Source organism: Mastigoproctus giganteus, chromosome 3 (assembly GCF_048544385.1).
Source record: "Mastigoproctus giganteus isolate SK-2022 chromosome 3, ASM4854438v1, whole genome shotgun sequence".
In the NCBI taxonomy this organism is placed as follows: domain Eukaryota; kingdom Metazoa; phylum Arthropoda; class Arachnida; order Uropygi; family Thelyphonidae; genus Mastigoproctus; species Mastigoproctus giganteus.
In genome coordinates, this window is record NC_143577.1 from 43,979,489 (window position 1) to 43,996,468 (window position 16,980).

The following is a 16,980-nucleotide window of genomic DNA, read 5'->3' on the forward strand; positions in this document are numbered from 1 at the left end:
ACAGACTCAGAGTTTACAGATTCTCAAACAGGCCACCCATCTTCGACCTCAATACAGCAAACAGCTTATATAGTTAGCTTTAGTTCGATATATGTCTTTTATCACTGCTGCAGAATCCAAAATTCAACCGAGAAACTCATCTCGTTTTGCACGTTTATGCAGTTCACCATCACTTTTATCTACACCCCCCCCCCACACACACAGTGGCCAACTCTGGATGGATCGGTTTTGTGGTGGGCAACTGTGTTGACCACCACAGCTGATCTATCTGCCTGGAAAACGATTAGTCAAATGTAGTTTCACTACTTGGGAAAAAAACGTGAAGCTCCATGCGTTGGAAGTACATAGACATACAACGCTGTGCCACCAAAGGTATGTTATCTATCCTTTGTGGCAATTATTCTTGCAGAAATGGAAGATAATGTTACGTATACAACGACCTTCGATTATAAACAGACCAATCAATTGACCGTTCAAGATACTTCATGCACATTTGCACTGAAGCGATATTTAAAATTGTATTCCACAGTAGCATGGCAGTTGTGTGAGTTTTTGACACCATCGAGGATGAATTATGCTTCATCGCAGAACAAGATTTATTGTTATAATCCAGGATTGACCCTAATCCAATGGTAAGAAATGTTAAATTTTTAAACTTCGAATAGTCCACAACCGTTTAGAATCAGATCCATAATGGTATGGCATTTTTTTTCCTGGGGTGACTTCATAAATCACATTCTGAAAAGTTTGTATATTCCTCATAATTCGTCCTGCATGCGTATTAATAATTAAAATAAAAATTCGGGCTTTTTCTAACTTGAAGTGGAGACCTTTAGCGTGTTTATTTTAACTTCAGGACTTTCTGAAATCTGTAAGAAAGTACCACGCCGCCATTTTTAAAGTGAAAGATGCATAAGTTACATTTTTACTATGGACAGACGACCATGAAATACTCTCTCTCTCCCTTTATATACAGGCGAGGCAGAAATATTGTTACAGCTGTATTCGGTGTACAGTATATTATTATTATAGAGTATACCAGAAGGTGTGTATTGCTAAAGTTATTGTTGGTCGGATTGGGTCACTATAAATATAACACGTTTAGTTGTTTAGAGTAAGCATCGAAATAGCTATGTCCATAGGGTATCAGTATATCGGGGTTTTAATTTGGCATTATATGGTAGCTTGTCAGATTAATGAATTGAAAAACTTAAATATCCAGAAAAAAAAAAAAAAAATCAATTCTTCCCGAACTCTCGTCAACAGCATATAAAAAAATCTACAGAAATCAGGAGTAGATTGGCCGGCTTAGGCAACCGAGTAGCGATCACTACCGGGCAAGCAGCAAATTTAGGTTATTGACGTGATTAGCGATTCAGATGGGGCCGAAACTGTTGGGAGCTGCCTGGGGACCTGACAGTCCGACATGATAAAAGTTGCTCCGGGAATCGAGCCCAGGGCTTTTCCTCACGGTGCAGAACAGCTGTCTACACTGTGCGCTGTACTAACCAGAAGGGAAAAATAGCATGCCGACAACGAGTTTGGTGGCCATGAAAATTTAATTCCATGAACATTAACTTTTTGACTTTTTATTAACTACACATTAACTTTTTAAATAGTAATACAATCAAAATAAAAGATTATCTGGAACAAAAGGGTTCTATCACAGCAGATGTAAATTAGTGGATACGGAATCGACGATATCCGTCAATAACTTTGATGATTACGCATTTTGTCGTAAACATAAACTATATTTCTGCTTCATACTATAATGTTCTTGATCAACGACGTCTGTTGATTATGTAAAATAAAAATAAATCTTCTGTTTCTACTCCGGGATGGACACGTAGGGTCAGAGGAATTATGCTTACTGACGAAAAATCGAGGCTAATAGAGCGTCAAACAGAAGCATTGAGTTTGGGATTGTTAATGTTCCCCACAATGAATGTAGTTTCATAACTATACCGGCTATATATTATGTAGACAGATTTACACATAAGCAGCATTATCTTGTTATAAATCGGATATTTTGCGTAGCACAAAACAGTAGCATTCAACGAGTAGTGTTTAAATTTAGCAGTCGCAAATTGCCTTGGCTTCGGAAATCTATCTCTTTCAGCTTGTGCTCTTGAGATAAAACATCAACGACTACGAAAATATGACATTTGGATATGCTCGTCTATATTAGGTTATACCATTGGAAATTACTTCTCATAAGAATTGAACTAGGACCGTTGTAATAAGGGGATCGCTTCCAATTACCACGGCCCTGAGTCCTGCATGCGGTCGCTTCCATAGAAACTAAAATAAACAGGCTCATTCAAAATGAATCTTACTGGTTCATTTTCATGCAGATGGGTTTGGGGAGTTAATTTTTCTTCTTTGCATCCAGCTGTTTAAGTTTCGACACGGCCCTGAATGAAACGTTTTAAGTTTAATAATATTATAATATCATTCCTGAATATAATGATATGATTAAATTAATTTTTTTAGTATTGAAATCAACTTCTAACCTTTATCAGAAATCTAAATATTTCTCTGGGATCCTTCAGCAAACCGGGAAATTTATAAGTAATAATATCGATAACTGCCCCAATTCTCCAACTTTTCTCAGAAATCTTTCAGCACTAACACAAGAGAATGTAGTCCTTGTGTGTCTGTTCCAGCGGTAGCTCAGTTGGCAGAGCGGTGGACTGCAGTCCTCGTGTGCCAGTGCGCTGTAGTCCACTTCAGTTTTTTTTTCCTCTATTTCCTCTTTCTTTCTCCATCCCCAAGATTTATGCTCCGGAATTTTCCATACAACAATACAAAGAACAGTAATTTCATTACCTTGAACTTTTGGCAGTCTATCTAATGGACAGAAAATATTTCGAAGTAACTGAACATAGGATGTGTCTGGCAAAACACTTAAGTAATCTGAGGCGTTTATTCTACCCTTAGCGCATATTTCAAGTATGTAGACTGGAGTGTTCCCCGTATACGTAAGCATTGCGAAAAAAGATACCAGTCTGTCATAAGTTTCACTTCTCTAGTAATTTAACAAGTGAAAGCGCAGTTTCTGCCATTGTCCGGTACCAAAAAATGGTTGGGAATTGGCATTTGTAATAGCAACTCCTGTTTGTATTACTTGGCACTCTACTTTATTATCATTGATATTTTATAATATGCATTGCTATACGTAAGAATTTGGCGACTGTCTTTAAAAGTGAGACAATGTCCTTATTCAAAGTTCCCAAAATGTAACTGGATCGGAAATAGTTCCGTAACGTTATACCTCTACAAGAAAAAAAATCACTTTTCTAGTGTCACATAGTCGTTAATTTTATAATGCGATAATTAATTGTAGGGTTTGCATCGAGGGAAATAAACAAGGAGAAAGATGCCAACGTGTCTGAAGAGAGGATAATAGTGTCATAGTGGCATTATCGCTAACTGCTCTTTTGTATCGTTATACCGTGTTCTCACTTTGTTATCGCTTAAGTGGCTTGCCAAGCGAGAGGCTCAAGTGGATAAGTAATGGTATTACCGACTCGCTCTCCCTCTCCCGTTTCTCATGAAAATTATATGCTAATTTCTCATAACGAAAGTAACTGTTGAATTCACGAGAAAACCAGTTTGAAAACACACTTATGATTTTAAAATCGTTATTAAGAGGGATTAATCAAATATAAATCTTTGTCTGACATTAAATCCGTTCTCACCTTTTCTGTAATCAGTTGACTTTCGGCCCCAATATGAACTTCACATAACCGTCGTGATTCTCCCCTCCCACTTATTAAACGCGAGGAAAAACTTCCATCAGTCTATCCTAAAACTTAGCTGGATCGCCTCTGTTCTGAGAAACGTATTCTACTCACACGTCAGGGATTTAACTCTCATTTCTAACGAAGGCACTCACAGAAGTAATGCTCTTCCTCCGAAACCAACGCCCACGTAATTTGTAAATACTTACGGGTTTATTTTCAGAGTACTGTACTGTACATTACCCCAATTGGATATTTGTTACAAACTTCAAAATGTGACAGTACTACTCCGACGAAAAATATAAATATTCAGTTTTAATTGAAGTTCGTTATTTTTAAGGTCATCTAAAAAAATCAAATCAGTTTTGTCTATTTCGTTTCATCGATCAGTATGCTAAAAAGATCTGTTGAGAAAAGTCGCTAAGAGGTGTTGACACCAAGCTTGACTTAATTTTTTGTCCTTGACCCGTATCTGTGGCAAGGCCTGTGTGTGTCGTAGAGTACAGTACAGTGTAATATCCGAAGCACCATGCGTAAAAAGGCCGAGGTGTTTCTTTCCCTTGTGACCGTAGCAAGCGATCTGCACTGCGGGACTTTCCGCTTGTGCAGTGAACTGAGGTCAAAGACTGTTAGAGGGTCACAACAGATAAGATCTGAGTGAATGCACTCTAGGACCAACTAGTTTCTCTTTTTGTCTCTCTGTCTGTCTCTGTGTGTGTATATGTAAAAAAGTATAGACAGAGTGAGACAGGGGGAGGAACAAAGCACAAAGAGGAAATTGACAACACATAGGGGGTGAACGAAGAGAATATAAAAACCGTAGTGAGATCGACGGATAGATCTTATCAAAGCTCCTGCCAGATTTTGACATTTCATGATTTTTTTTCTTTTATATATAAAAAAGACAATAGCTAAAAAGTGACAAAACCGCACTTTTTTTTGTCCTGTTTGACTACCGTTTTCCTGAAAATAACATGGGAAATAACCTGGTGGGAAAAAACTTGATAAAACTAGGCTGGCCTCTTTGGCTTCTCTAGTTTAGTTGAAACAATTAAAATTAAACAATTATAAACAATTAAACTGTTGATAGTTGAAACAATTGAAAGAAAGAATCACATGTATTTTGCTTAACTGAATTCCATTTAGTCTATGAAAACAAATTATAGTATTCCGAAAACACTAGGAGGTAAAAAAGAGGGAAAAGTAAAAAATAAAGAGAAAACAAAAGTAAAAGTAATCACAAATATTCTGACGAGCCTGTTTCGTGTGTGTGTGTGTGTGTGTGTGGTTAAAGTGAATAAACGAGTCATATGTGGACGTGCACATTCTCAACGTTGCCTCTATATATGATGACAAACTTTTCACAGATGAAAATGCAATCTCGCTGCTATTAGTGTCCCGAATTTTCTTTTTAAGGCAGTGATTGTGAATGGGATTTCTTTTGCTCAACTCCTAGCTCTAATATGGGAAAAAGCGTGGGCATCCTGATTCGCAGGAAGCAGTTAGTCGAGCGATTAAATTATTGTCGACATTTACATTAATATAGTTTTCAGCTATCTCTTATTATTTCAGCCAACATGAAACAACCTACTCATTCATTTTATGTAAAATTCATATTCGTCCCTGTTATATTTGATTATTAACTGTAGTTTGAAGAAGCAGGCTAGTTCATCACTTCCGTGTTCTATCGACCTTTTATCCCTTCTCTTATGAGGCCATGGCCATTGCCTACCGCAATGGCCATGTAAATTCTCTCTCCCTTCCTAGGGTGGATAAGAAGAGTGGAAACTGTATGTATCATGGGCGATTTGCAGTTTGCGGGATGAAAAACACTTAATAAAGAGAACCTATGTACCTTCTAATTCAGGCCCGAATGAAAAAATGTTACAGGTTCTTCTGGTCTATGACGGAATCAAACATAGACCCTTCAAATGGCGGTCAGCATCGTAGTCATTATACTGAAATGAAATATAATTGGAATCATTTATATATATATTCCTACATTGATAGTAAAGAAAATATCGTAAATGGCAAAATTTTATGGTTGTTTCTTTCCTTGACTGATTTTCTATAAAATTCCAGGATTGGATTCGCATGCTATAATATATATATATATATTGTAAATAGTTTCAATCAATAAGGAGTTTAATTTTAATATAATAATAATAACCGAGAAGCAATTCCATCAACTACTCCGGATCATCGAAGAATTCAGCAATGATATCAGGATCGAATTTGATATAGGCAAATGCAAGACTCACGGATTGCATCAGGGAAAACTAGTCGGCCGAAACTACCAGCTGCAGACTGGTAAAGAGATCGAAGCCATGGCAGAAGGAGAGGCCTACAAATACCTGGGGATGATGCAGGCTCAGCAGTTACAGCACAAGGAAATCAAGGCCTGCCTGACCGAAAAATACCACCAGAGACTGAGAAGCTTGCTGAAAGCAAAGCTGAACGGAGGGAACACAATTAAAGCCATACCTAATTATGGGAACACAGTTAAAGCCCTAACTAATTATGGGAACACAGTTAAAGCCATAACATAAGTATACGGCGTATACCCCTATGCTGTCCCAGTGCTAACATACTCCTTCGGGATTATAGATTGGACTGCAGTGGAGGGTATATGCGGGTATAAGCGTATACCCGCTGGATTTTTTAAAGTGAATAGCGTGTACCTTCTGGTTTTTGGAAGACTGAAATGCGGCGTATACGGGTATACGCCGTATACCCTCTGGAGTTCGATTAATAGGCACAGTATACTCTATGCTTTTCGTAACATTCATAGAGTATACCTTCTGCTAATTTTACAACTAATTAGACTAACACTGAGCTGGAGGATATCATGAGAAAGACAAGGTTGACGAAAAGCCGCCAACACCACCCGAAGTCAGCCGTGCAGAGACTGAGAATAGCTCGGAAAGAGAGAGGAAGAGGCCTTATAGACCTCATCGAGCAACGGAAAACAGCGATAGCTAACCTGAAGGATTACTTCCAGAAAAACACAGCAGCACTCGACCAAGCCATAAGGAAGATAGACAAGCGGTATACCCCACTCAACCTAGCGAGGGGTCCCCTCCCGCCCAGATGGCACAAACGAAGCTAGAAAAATGGGTAAAGAAGACACTCCATGGCAGACACTAAAATGACCTACATCAAGATTATATAGATAAAATTGCTTCTAATGCATGGCTTACGAGCGGGACGCTCTTCCCCGAGACTGAAGGATTCAAGCACGCTATCCAAGACCAGGTAATCAACACCAGAAACTACAGAATATATATTGCTAAGGAGGCCAGAGTATTAGATGACACATGTCCACGATGCCACCTGGCCTCAGAAATGATCCAACACATCACAGCGGGATGCAAGGTGATCACCCAGACTGAGTACAGTCGTAGACACGACCAGGTAGACAGGATAATACATCAGAAGCTAGCAAGGAAATACCATTTGACCAAAGAAAGTGTACCGTATTACAAGTACGAACCCCAAGCCGTACTAGAGACCGCAACCCACAAACTGTACTGAGACCACGTCATAACAGCGGACAAGACAATCCCGCACAACAGACCAAGCAGAACCCTTGTCGACAAGACGGAAAATGCTAGGTATGTGATTGACATAGCGGTGCCAAAACACTGGCAACCTTTAGAAAACCAGTAAAAAATCAGAAAGTACATGGACAGGAGATCAGAGAGAGATGTGGCATATACAATAAGTACCGATCATCATGTCAACCACCGGTATAGTGACAAAGACCCTATATAACACCTAGCAGCAATAGGTCTCCCGAGGACACCTACAAGGAACTCCAGAAAGTCGCAATCCTGAACACCTGTAGGATAGTCAGAGAGTTCTTCGATCAACAGTAACACCAGACAACAACCACCCTGTGTAGTTGGTAGCTATACCCGTCACGGAGTGGAAACCCCTCCCCTTAATCAGGAAGAAATAATAATAATAATAATAATAATAACAACTTAATGTACACAGTGTGTTACATTTCAGGTGCGTTAGCAAATAGCAATATTTCATGATTTATAAAAAAAAAAAAAAAAAAAAAAAGAAGCAACCAGCAACGATTTTATATGTGCGAACCGAGAGCATTTCGTTTTTGCATCCGCCATATCGTCTTCGTGGTAGCACAGTTGATAGAATGTCCGTCCTCCCCACACTGGTCTCAGAAAAAGACCTTAGTTCGAATACCGTTGATAACGGGAAAAGTTTTTATGGGCCTTTTTCACTGTGTAGTTCAGTTAGGTGGTCTCAGGAGAGGGTAGTATGGTATTTTTCTCCCGGAAACTTGGGTTTCCGTCCAGCAAACAGGCAAATCGACTATAGAACACACATAATTTACAGACATGTTATATATGGCTCAACAGCAAAAACATCCGCCATGTGGCTCATTCATTCCTGCAATCAGCGCATGCCAATAAACACCATATCCAGTTCTTCAGCTACGATATATGCGATTTATAGATGGCTTATATGATATATACAAAAAAGAAATATAATAATAATAATTTCAGAATTTCTGTTGATCCTATTTTAATTAAACTTGCGAGGGCTCGAAAAATCGTTCTAAAAGAAACAAGTTCAAAATTTCATGAAAATCTATGCACTGAGAGTCGAGTTAATATTTCCGAGTTAATAATTTTGGATATTGGTCCGATTTCAATAAAATTTGGGGTGGCTCGACAAATTCTTCTAAATTATAAAATTTTATAAAAATTCATTCAGTTGGAATCGAGTTATTAAGTCTCAACGGACGGATGACATGGTGAAGACAATAGGTGATTTACGCATATACGCTAATGCGCCTAAAGCTATATCTCTTGGTCCTTGAGCAGCTATTTTTCCCCATGGCATTTACAGTACTCCAGCATGGTGATTGTTAATGTGGACCTAACTACCAACCAGTAAATTTTGATTTTATTTATTTGTTCGCCAAACTGGCAGTGTTAGATTAATGCAACTGTTTCGGACGACAGCAAATGATTCTACCCTTCATTTGGCCTGACATAGCCAAGTGGTTAACGCGACAGTACAATAGGAACACGTTTGAGTGGATCGTAGTTCGATCCCCCGTGGTAAATACAGTAATGTTCTGGTATTCGCTGTTTCATAAACCTCTTCAATCCCATGTGGTCATTCCGGAATATAAACAGAAATTTTGGGTTGACCTCAGTAGTCTGTGATATTTGTCAATAGACGATCCCCCCACCACGACGAAAACAAAGCTCGCTTTATCAGTGATTCAAAATTGCCTTGAACGTGATCGCACATTTCCTTCCTGCTCGACAGATTTCGCATTTTGACAGGTGATTTTCTAAAATTTAGCACTAATGGTAAATACAGAAAATCTGTCCTTGAACTGATTCCCAGATAAGTAGTCATTTGATTATGTAAAATGTTATTATCCATACACTTATTATTTTTTCTTAATTTTATAGAATTTGCTATGTATCTATATCTGGTATTTATTATAGATCTTGGCCGGCGTTTAACCCTTTAAATAATAATAAATAATAATTTATTATTATGTAGGTTATTTACCTTTAATATTCAAATTAAAATCTACATGGTTGCATATACTCACGTTATGTCTCCTGTTCTGAGTTCGTGATCTGTTTTAACAACATACTTGATGTAATATTTCATTTAACGTGACTTGCAGGGAAAAATGGGTTATGTTGCTGCGTACTTAATTGAAAAAGATATGGATAAAGACAGTTGGGCTTTTTACAGCTGTCTCATAGTTGACCAGGCAGCTATGCGACAGCTGCATGTTTATCTTTCACCAATGAGAGGCCCTTTTGTGAGCCAACTGTTTTTCACACTTTCATTGTAGAAATATTAAGCATATTTCCGTTGGTTGAGTGACACATGATTTGAGAGGCCAGTTCAATTGAATAATCTACTAAATTTTGGTTTATTCGATTAAGCTGCGAACACTGGGGAAGTTAATCATATCGGTAGTATATGCTAACTGTATTGTATTGAGCGTTTAGCTTCGTGGTTTTTTCTTTTTTCTTTCTTTTTAATTTTTTTCCCTAACCTCTCTAAAGAGTCTGCAACACTTTTCATATTCCTCTCTCTCTTCAATAATATAGAAACTTTCCTCTTGCCCCCCCCCCTCAAGACTTTAAATTTTGTGTCTAATGTTATTCTTAAATTTGTTTTTCACAAATTTAAGAATAACTTTTGTTAATTTTATGAAAAACAAATTTAAGAAAAATGTATTCAAATATTTAATAATTTTAAATTAAAATCAATTAACAAATCAAGAAGAATCGTAATAAATTTAGCGTTTTATATTAATATAAAAATGTAAATTCATTATTGTTCTTGCTTTGGAGATTTTTGGCGCATCGATTATTTCCAGTGGTTGACATTTTGTTTATCGCGTGTTATGTCTATAGAAGTGAGTGTTCACAGCTTGATTTGTTGTTGAGCTGAAAAATCAAAGCTGCGTTATTATCTTATAGAGAATTAAGAGTTAAAAAGAAAGATAATCAGCTTTTAAATCACACAATTCTTGAAGCCGATTTCTACGTCCACTTCATCAAACTCTATTCCCTCTACTTCCTCTTCATCCAACTCCCATCAATAAATTATCCTTATCATGTTCCCACGTATTAAAAATTATGTATGGTGTTTTTCGTTAAATTTAATTTTAACATTTACATATATTATACATTTTTTTTTACATATTTTATTCAAGTATCGGGGACACATTCGAAGGACGAAGTTATTGGATGATGGTGTCACTAATCGGAGGACGTAGTCATTATTGACGTCACTGATCTCCCATATATGAGTATATTGCCTAATTATTGGAGCATTGTTTAATTTCTTTAATGCGCATGATTTTCTGCTTGTTTTAGTGCGTTTTTATTGTCTTGTTGTGAATATGCGTCTTTTATTGTCTTGTTGTGAATATGCGTCTTTTATTGTTTTGGTAATTCAGCGTGATTTTTTTCGGTTTTAGCGTTATTGTGATTTTGTGAGAATCATGAATTTATCTGCCAATTTCAAAGAACAACCGAAGTGTTCCGAATTAGTATTAGCCATATAGTATAAGGAAGCGACAGGTTTTTTTGTGCGCTTCCCGAAAAAGAATTTTTTAAACTTTTTGTTTATTTAATTTAATTTTTTAATATAATAGAATATAATAATAATACAAATAATATAAAAACACTATGTATTTCCCTCCTTACGTAGGTAACTGTCCAGCTCACCTTTCAATTTTCCCAAGCTGACAGACTCAATTGCCACTGGACAGATTTTAGCAATTAACAACTCTCTGGCTATATATACGGGAAATCGCGCTCCCGGATAACCCGAGCACCAGCTTTATATTTTTCAATCGTATATTGTTTACTTTCCTACAACTAAATATTTTCCACACTCTGGGCTATTAGTGTAATATGAGGGCAGGAGTCTATATTTATATCTTAATTTCTAATACAATGTATATATATACACACACACACACACACACCAGTCACCGTACAGTTTAATGTATGACTAGCGAAGCTTTCGGGGATTTTCTGCTTTACTGAAGGATCAGAAATTAGAAAAAACTGTATTACCTAATATTCGTCATCTAAAATTCCATTTACTAGAGCTGTATCATTTAATAGTTACAGGAAAAACTGTATAATATTACTAATTTCTTAAGTAGATATTTGTTCATGGAAGCTTTTTCGGGAACCGATCCATCTTGGGGAATAACAACTCATAGAAGGCATAGTTCAAATTGATGCCATTATTGGTAGCAGCCAAATATCATTGCGGATAAAATTTTAATAATAATTCCTGGGTAACATCTTTGCGTTACCAAGGTAAAATTTTGCTCATGACTGTGAATTATTTTATGAATTTCAAGGATCCCAATGCAGACCAATAATGTTGAGAATTTCTGCATCAGGGACGAATGGAACCTTTTAAGTTCGTTAAGATGAGTTTATATGACGCCAAAGGTATGGAGAAACTTCGGATTTAACTTTCGATAACATATTGAAGCACACTGCCGAAGAAAATCCGTGCTTTTTTTTTTTTTAATTCCAATAATACTTTTTATTGGAATAAAAAAATATAATATTTTATTATATTTTTTTCCAATATATATTTATAATATATATAATATATTATTATAGTACTTAGTACTTTCAAATGGGGGGGGGAGTTTGTCTTTTGTGATCTATACGCATCTCTCTCTCTCTCTCTCGCCTTCAAAAACAATTTCTGATAAATGAATTGAAATGATTAAAGAGAGTTTCCTTAATGAAATCCCTTCTCCTCTGAAAATAATAATAATAATAATAATAATAATTAAATATATTAAATTAATGAAGCAAAATAAGCAGATTCTTTGAAAATTACACATATTAAACATGAAGATGGAAGTAAACAGTGCATCAGTGTCATCATTGCCCGATGATTACGATCTCCAATCGGGGATCAGTGACGCCATCACCCGATGACTCCGCCCTCTGAGTGTGTTCCCGATATTCGAATATCGCCAAATATTCTGCTTTAGTTTTAATGCCGATAAACTGTACAGAGACCTGGGAATAAACTCCCAGAAGAAATATGTGTAAACTGGCTGTTGTCCTGGATAAGTGGTCATTGGTATGCATGATGCATGCTTGGTTCCATACTCCACCACAAAAAAGCTCCACTTGCCATCAGATATATGTACCAGAGTATAAAGTTAAACTTAAAAAAATACAAAAAAAAACATCAGCGCTTTCAAAAGGGACTTCACAAAATTCGATTCCATGTAAATGTTTTGATGGTCAGTTTTTGAAAACAGGACTAGCTGATTCTCATATGATATTCAGAAATGCATCCTCCATTATAGGGGCGCCTCCGTAGCCAGGTGGGCAGGAGCGGCAGTGCGTAGCACACGCTTCTTGATTAGACCGGGGTTCGAGCCAGTGACCACCAAATACGGAGGATGCGAAAAGGTCAGGGAATGACCACCGCATATCCCCGGAGCAATATGGCCTTAGTTGCTAATGCTCCTAAAAACCAAATAACAATAACAACTTACATTATATTGTCATCATTCAGAAATGTGCTTCAGAAATAATCAATTACTATAACATTACTTTGAACAAGATTAGTTAAGCAGAATCCGAGGTCATAATAACAGCATTGACTTTTTTAACATCGAAATTTGCCTTTCTCTTGAAAGAAATCTAGCATATTTTGTGAGTAAACTTCCACAGTTTCACGACTCATGAAACTACAATCGGCTACAAACTGGTGTAAACACGAGAGAAACAGTATTGCATTACTCTACGCCAAAGTAATATCTCCAATGCAAAGTAATATTGGAAAAACGAATATCATTATATAAAGTGCCATAAGAAGGTTATATATACTTTTTATGCCAACAGAAAACAACGTAAATAATCTTCTGTTTCCTGATTGGGTATCATGTATCATGTATTGGGCTCATGTATCAAATCTTATTGTTCTGCTACCGTAATGTTATTGAACAAAAATTTTGATAATGAGGTAAACGTTTTCCAAAATTAAAACTGTTGAAAACAAACTTGAGTCAACTGGTCAGACAAGAGGTAATTAACATAGGAAAGCATCCCTTAATGTAGCAGTGATTAACTGAAATCACTTCTTTTTTGAAATTTTAAATATTTATGGAGGAAGTATGTAGAAAACATATTCCAGCAGATGTTCCATTGGGTCGATATCGTTGATCAATTTGAACATAAAATTTATCGTTTTTGCCTGATTTTTTTAGGTGAGCTGACTTAAGAGTAGGGAGGTAGTTAGATTATTGGATTAAAAGGAGAAGACCTCTGGGAAGTACAGTCTTGTTTACATCTTTTCTATTTGTCTATTTTTTGTTTTCTGTAACAGTAAATTTCTTGAAATGAGGTTGCTTAGGGGGTGTTCAGAATTTGCGTCAAGGTCATAGGGCATGGGGATGAGTACATCCACTTTGTAAACTGTGGTCATTTTGTTGTCGGTTTCCCGTTCTGAAGAGGTAGGGGAAAATGGAGTCCTTATCCGAGACTAGCCAACTCAACCAGGGTTTGAAAAAAAAATAAATAAAAAATAAAATAAAAAATAACCGATGAAAGTTTCTCCTGACCGGTTGGAAAGTATTTCTCAACTTCGGCCTGCAACGGAACTGGAATCCAAATCTCTTTGTCCATTCAGTGTGTGTGTGTGTGTGTGTGTGAGAGAGAGAGAGAGAGAGAGAGAGAGAAAGAGCACTGATATGAGTGTATTTAGATTTGTTAGTACTCCCCATCATTTTTATTTACTTGGATTGTACTAAGCCTATAATAGATATGTCTCTTTATTAAAAACTTTCAGGAAGTTATTTTCATATTTCATGGAGAAGTAATATTGTAAGATCCAAATCTTAGCATCAGTTACTATATTAATTCCGTATTATAGTCAAAGTAGCTTATGCGCCACAAATCCCCCACATATTAATTCCATTATTCTGAGGAGCTTTGAAACGGTTGAATTTATTAAACGTTTTGTGCAACTCTTTTGGTGTGAACAGAACATCAGTCAGAGCTTAATACGCAACTCGTTTTACCGATTATGAAATATTAACAATGATGTGATCGTTATATCGATGGTATTTGATGGACAGTATTGAAAAAAATCGAAGTTCTGTTAGATTTCATTTTCGCCATAAATCCCTGATTAAGATTGTCGCTGGCCCTAGAAGAACACTTTCATTTTTGGACACCATGTTAAAATTTTTAAAAATTAAAACTTCTGTAATTCTGTATATTTGAAAATACTGGCCGTAGTGCTAACCTATATTGCACAGGCTTCCGGCCTATGCAATTATAGGTTGTATAATCTTGTGTAATCGAGCCTTGTATATTAGCAGTGTGCTGTTAGGGGTACCCGTAGACGGTAGATAGTGTACAGTGTTACTCAAGCTTCGTGTTCAATTCCATGTGTACCATAAAATACGGTAATGTTCTTATATCTTTGTATTGTTTGCTTTAACCTTATGTGGCCGTTCCTGAGTATGGACAGAAAATGTATTCCCTTTTATTAAATAATCTGCCCATCAGATATGCCATTTAATCCAAGAGTTTATCCAACGGTCTTAGTGGAATGAGCGAGAACCAACTTGCTGGATTCACTGAGACTGTTGGATTAACACTTGTTTATACATAACAATAGCAACTAGAGAAGCCCTTTTACGTTGTATCAAATATATATATAAAAAAAAAAAAAAAGAGTTCACGACTACGAAAAATTGTGAAGTATGTTCCAGGAGAAGCTTTCCGCATCTCTCGATCTTGTATTCGTCATTTAACGCAAATATATTGAGTTTACACATTGTCTTCGAAGATCAGTAGTGCGATTTTGAGGTCAATGACCACGAATTAACCTTATAAACTCCTTCAACCTGTAATCTCTGCAAACTAATGCTGATAAATTAGGATAAGACTTATTATTTTGTAGTTTAGATTTCGTTTATCCCAAAATACTTCGCGGTATAAATGACTTTTGAAGTTGAAAGGAACAGTTTCGAAACATTAAGACTACTCAGATATCAGTTAGGATTTGTTCCAGAGCAGAAACATGCATTGGAATTGTTTACGAACTCTTTAACTTGACCTACCTGTAGTAATCCTCCTTGCAGTAGATGTTCCCGTCACGAGCGAAACACGTGAGCTCTGAGTCCAGCTGCAGCTTACACTCACTGCACGTCAAACACCTCACGTGCCACTGTCTGTCTACGGCCAGCAAGTAGTAACGGTCGGCGATCTTGCCACCGCAGCCGGCACACACATTTGGAGCAGGCGGTTCGTAGTCACCGTTACTAATCACCGGCATCGCTGACAATTTTGGTCCACACAGTCTCGCTTGTGCCAGGACTTCTTCGAGCCGGCAGCTTCACGCCGCGACCCCTGGAAACGTGCTCTTCTTCACCATATAGTCAAAGCACATAACCACGAACGCTAACCGTGGGGGTGTACTAACGCCGTTGCCCGTACGGTCGCAAGGCAACTGTCTCTTTCCAAGCTAGCAAGCGCGTTCTCACACCGTCCCTCATATAAGAAACTACCAGATGCGGCTCCCTGTTGAGACGCACTGGCGCGAGAAACTACCGCTGCGGCCGGGAACAAGCAACTGCACACTCCCGCCCGGAGGCACATGTTGGAAACTCCGCCTTCGAACTTGTCATCCAATCCAGACATAAACCTACTGAATATTGGGCGGATGTTGTCAGGAGCAAGACGTTTATCACATCACAACTAGATGAATGACAGAAGAGGGTGCTGTTACGGCACGGACATTTTCAGTTGGCGAATGACGGCTACAGTTGCCTAATACGGTGACACTTTAATCAGCTCCGCTTTGGGCTGTCGTTTGCCTTTAAAGCTAGAATCCTAAGCAACTGTTTCTACTCTATCGACGTCTGTAAACGCATTAAGAATCTGTTGATGTATTGCTAGCAGACATCCAAATGCTGATAAAGTGGCAACAATTTATAATTTTAGTCGCTATCGGTTTGTGTTCACGCACTGCCAACAGGGACTTTGATATTTCTGATTGCAGATGACGAATGATCGTTTACTTTTATTTTCAAATATCGAACGAGCATATTTTTTTATCTAGGAAATATTTCCTTTCTGACTTTTTTAAAATAATTTTAATATCATTTGAAATAAAAGATTATTAGAAGTAAATATTTATTTACTACTATTTTCCTGATGTACTGGCTAAAGATGTTTATACAGTATTATTTCATACATAACTATGTTTTTCTTTTGTGCTTATAATTTTCCCATTATTTCTTCACTGGGCAGAGGAATTTCATTTTTATTTCAAACCTATCGCATCCCCACTTTTAACGTATATACCAGCATGTATGTTAATTGGAAAATTCGGGTTTCGATCAGGGATCGAAATGGAAAATTTTATGAAATGGATCGCTGATTAATAAAATATCTACTATTTAATAAGGTTGATATTAACTAAAATTTAATGAGTTAATTTTTAAATACGAAATTAAGTAATTTGTGTTTGGGCAAATTGCTAACTGACATCACAAAATAGGATGTCATAAGCGCAATGATAACTGAACGACCAGTACTGTAATGGATAATAGGGTTTCATGTGTGTTTGTATTACTTTTGGAATATGTGATCAAATTCAGACTTACATGTGTCCCCCCCCCCTTTTAACTTTTCCTTGATATTTTTAACAG

The 16,980-nt window shown here is 37.0% G+C and overlaps 1 protein-coding gene across 1 annotated transcript in view; it reads right to left on the minus strand.

The window, feature by feature from the left end:
• The window catches only part of LOC150087916 (LIM/homeobox protein Lhx9-like), a 106,591-nt gene extending 90,747 nt beyond the window's left edge, over positions 1-15,844 (minus strand). Inside the window, exon 1 of the mRNA XM_090370512.1 lies at positions 15,388-15,844. Within this exon, the coding sequence (XP_090226638.1) occupies positions 15,388-15,602 (215 nt within the window). The 5' untranslated portion in view covers positions 15,603-15,844. The remainder of the gene's footprint in view (positions 1-15,387) is intronic.
• Positions 15,845-16,980: the final 1,136 nt, after the last annotated feature.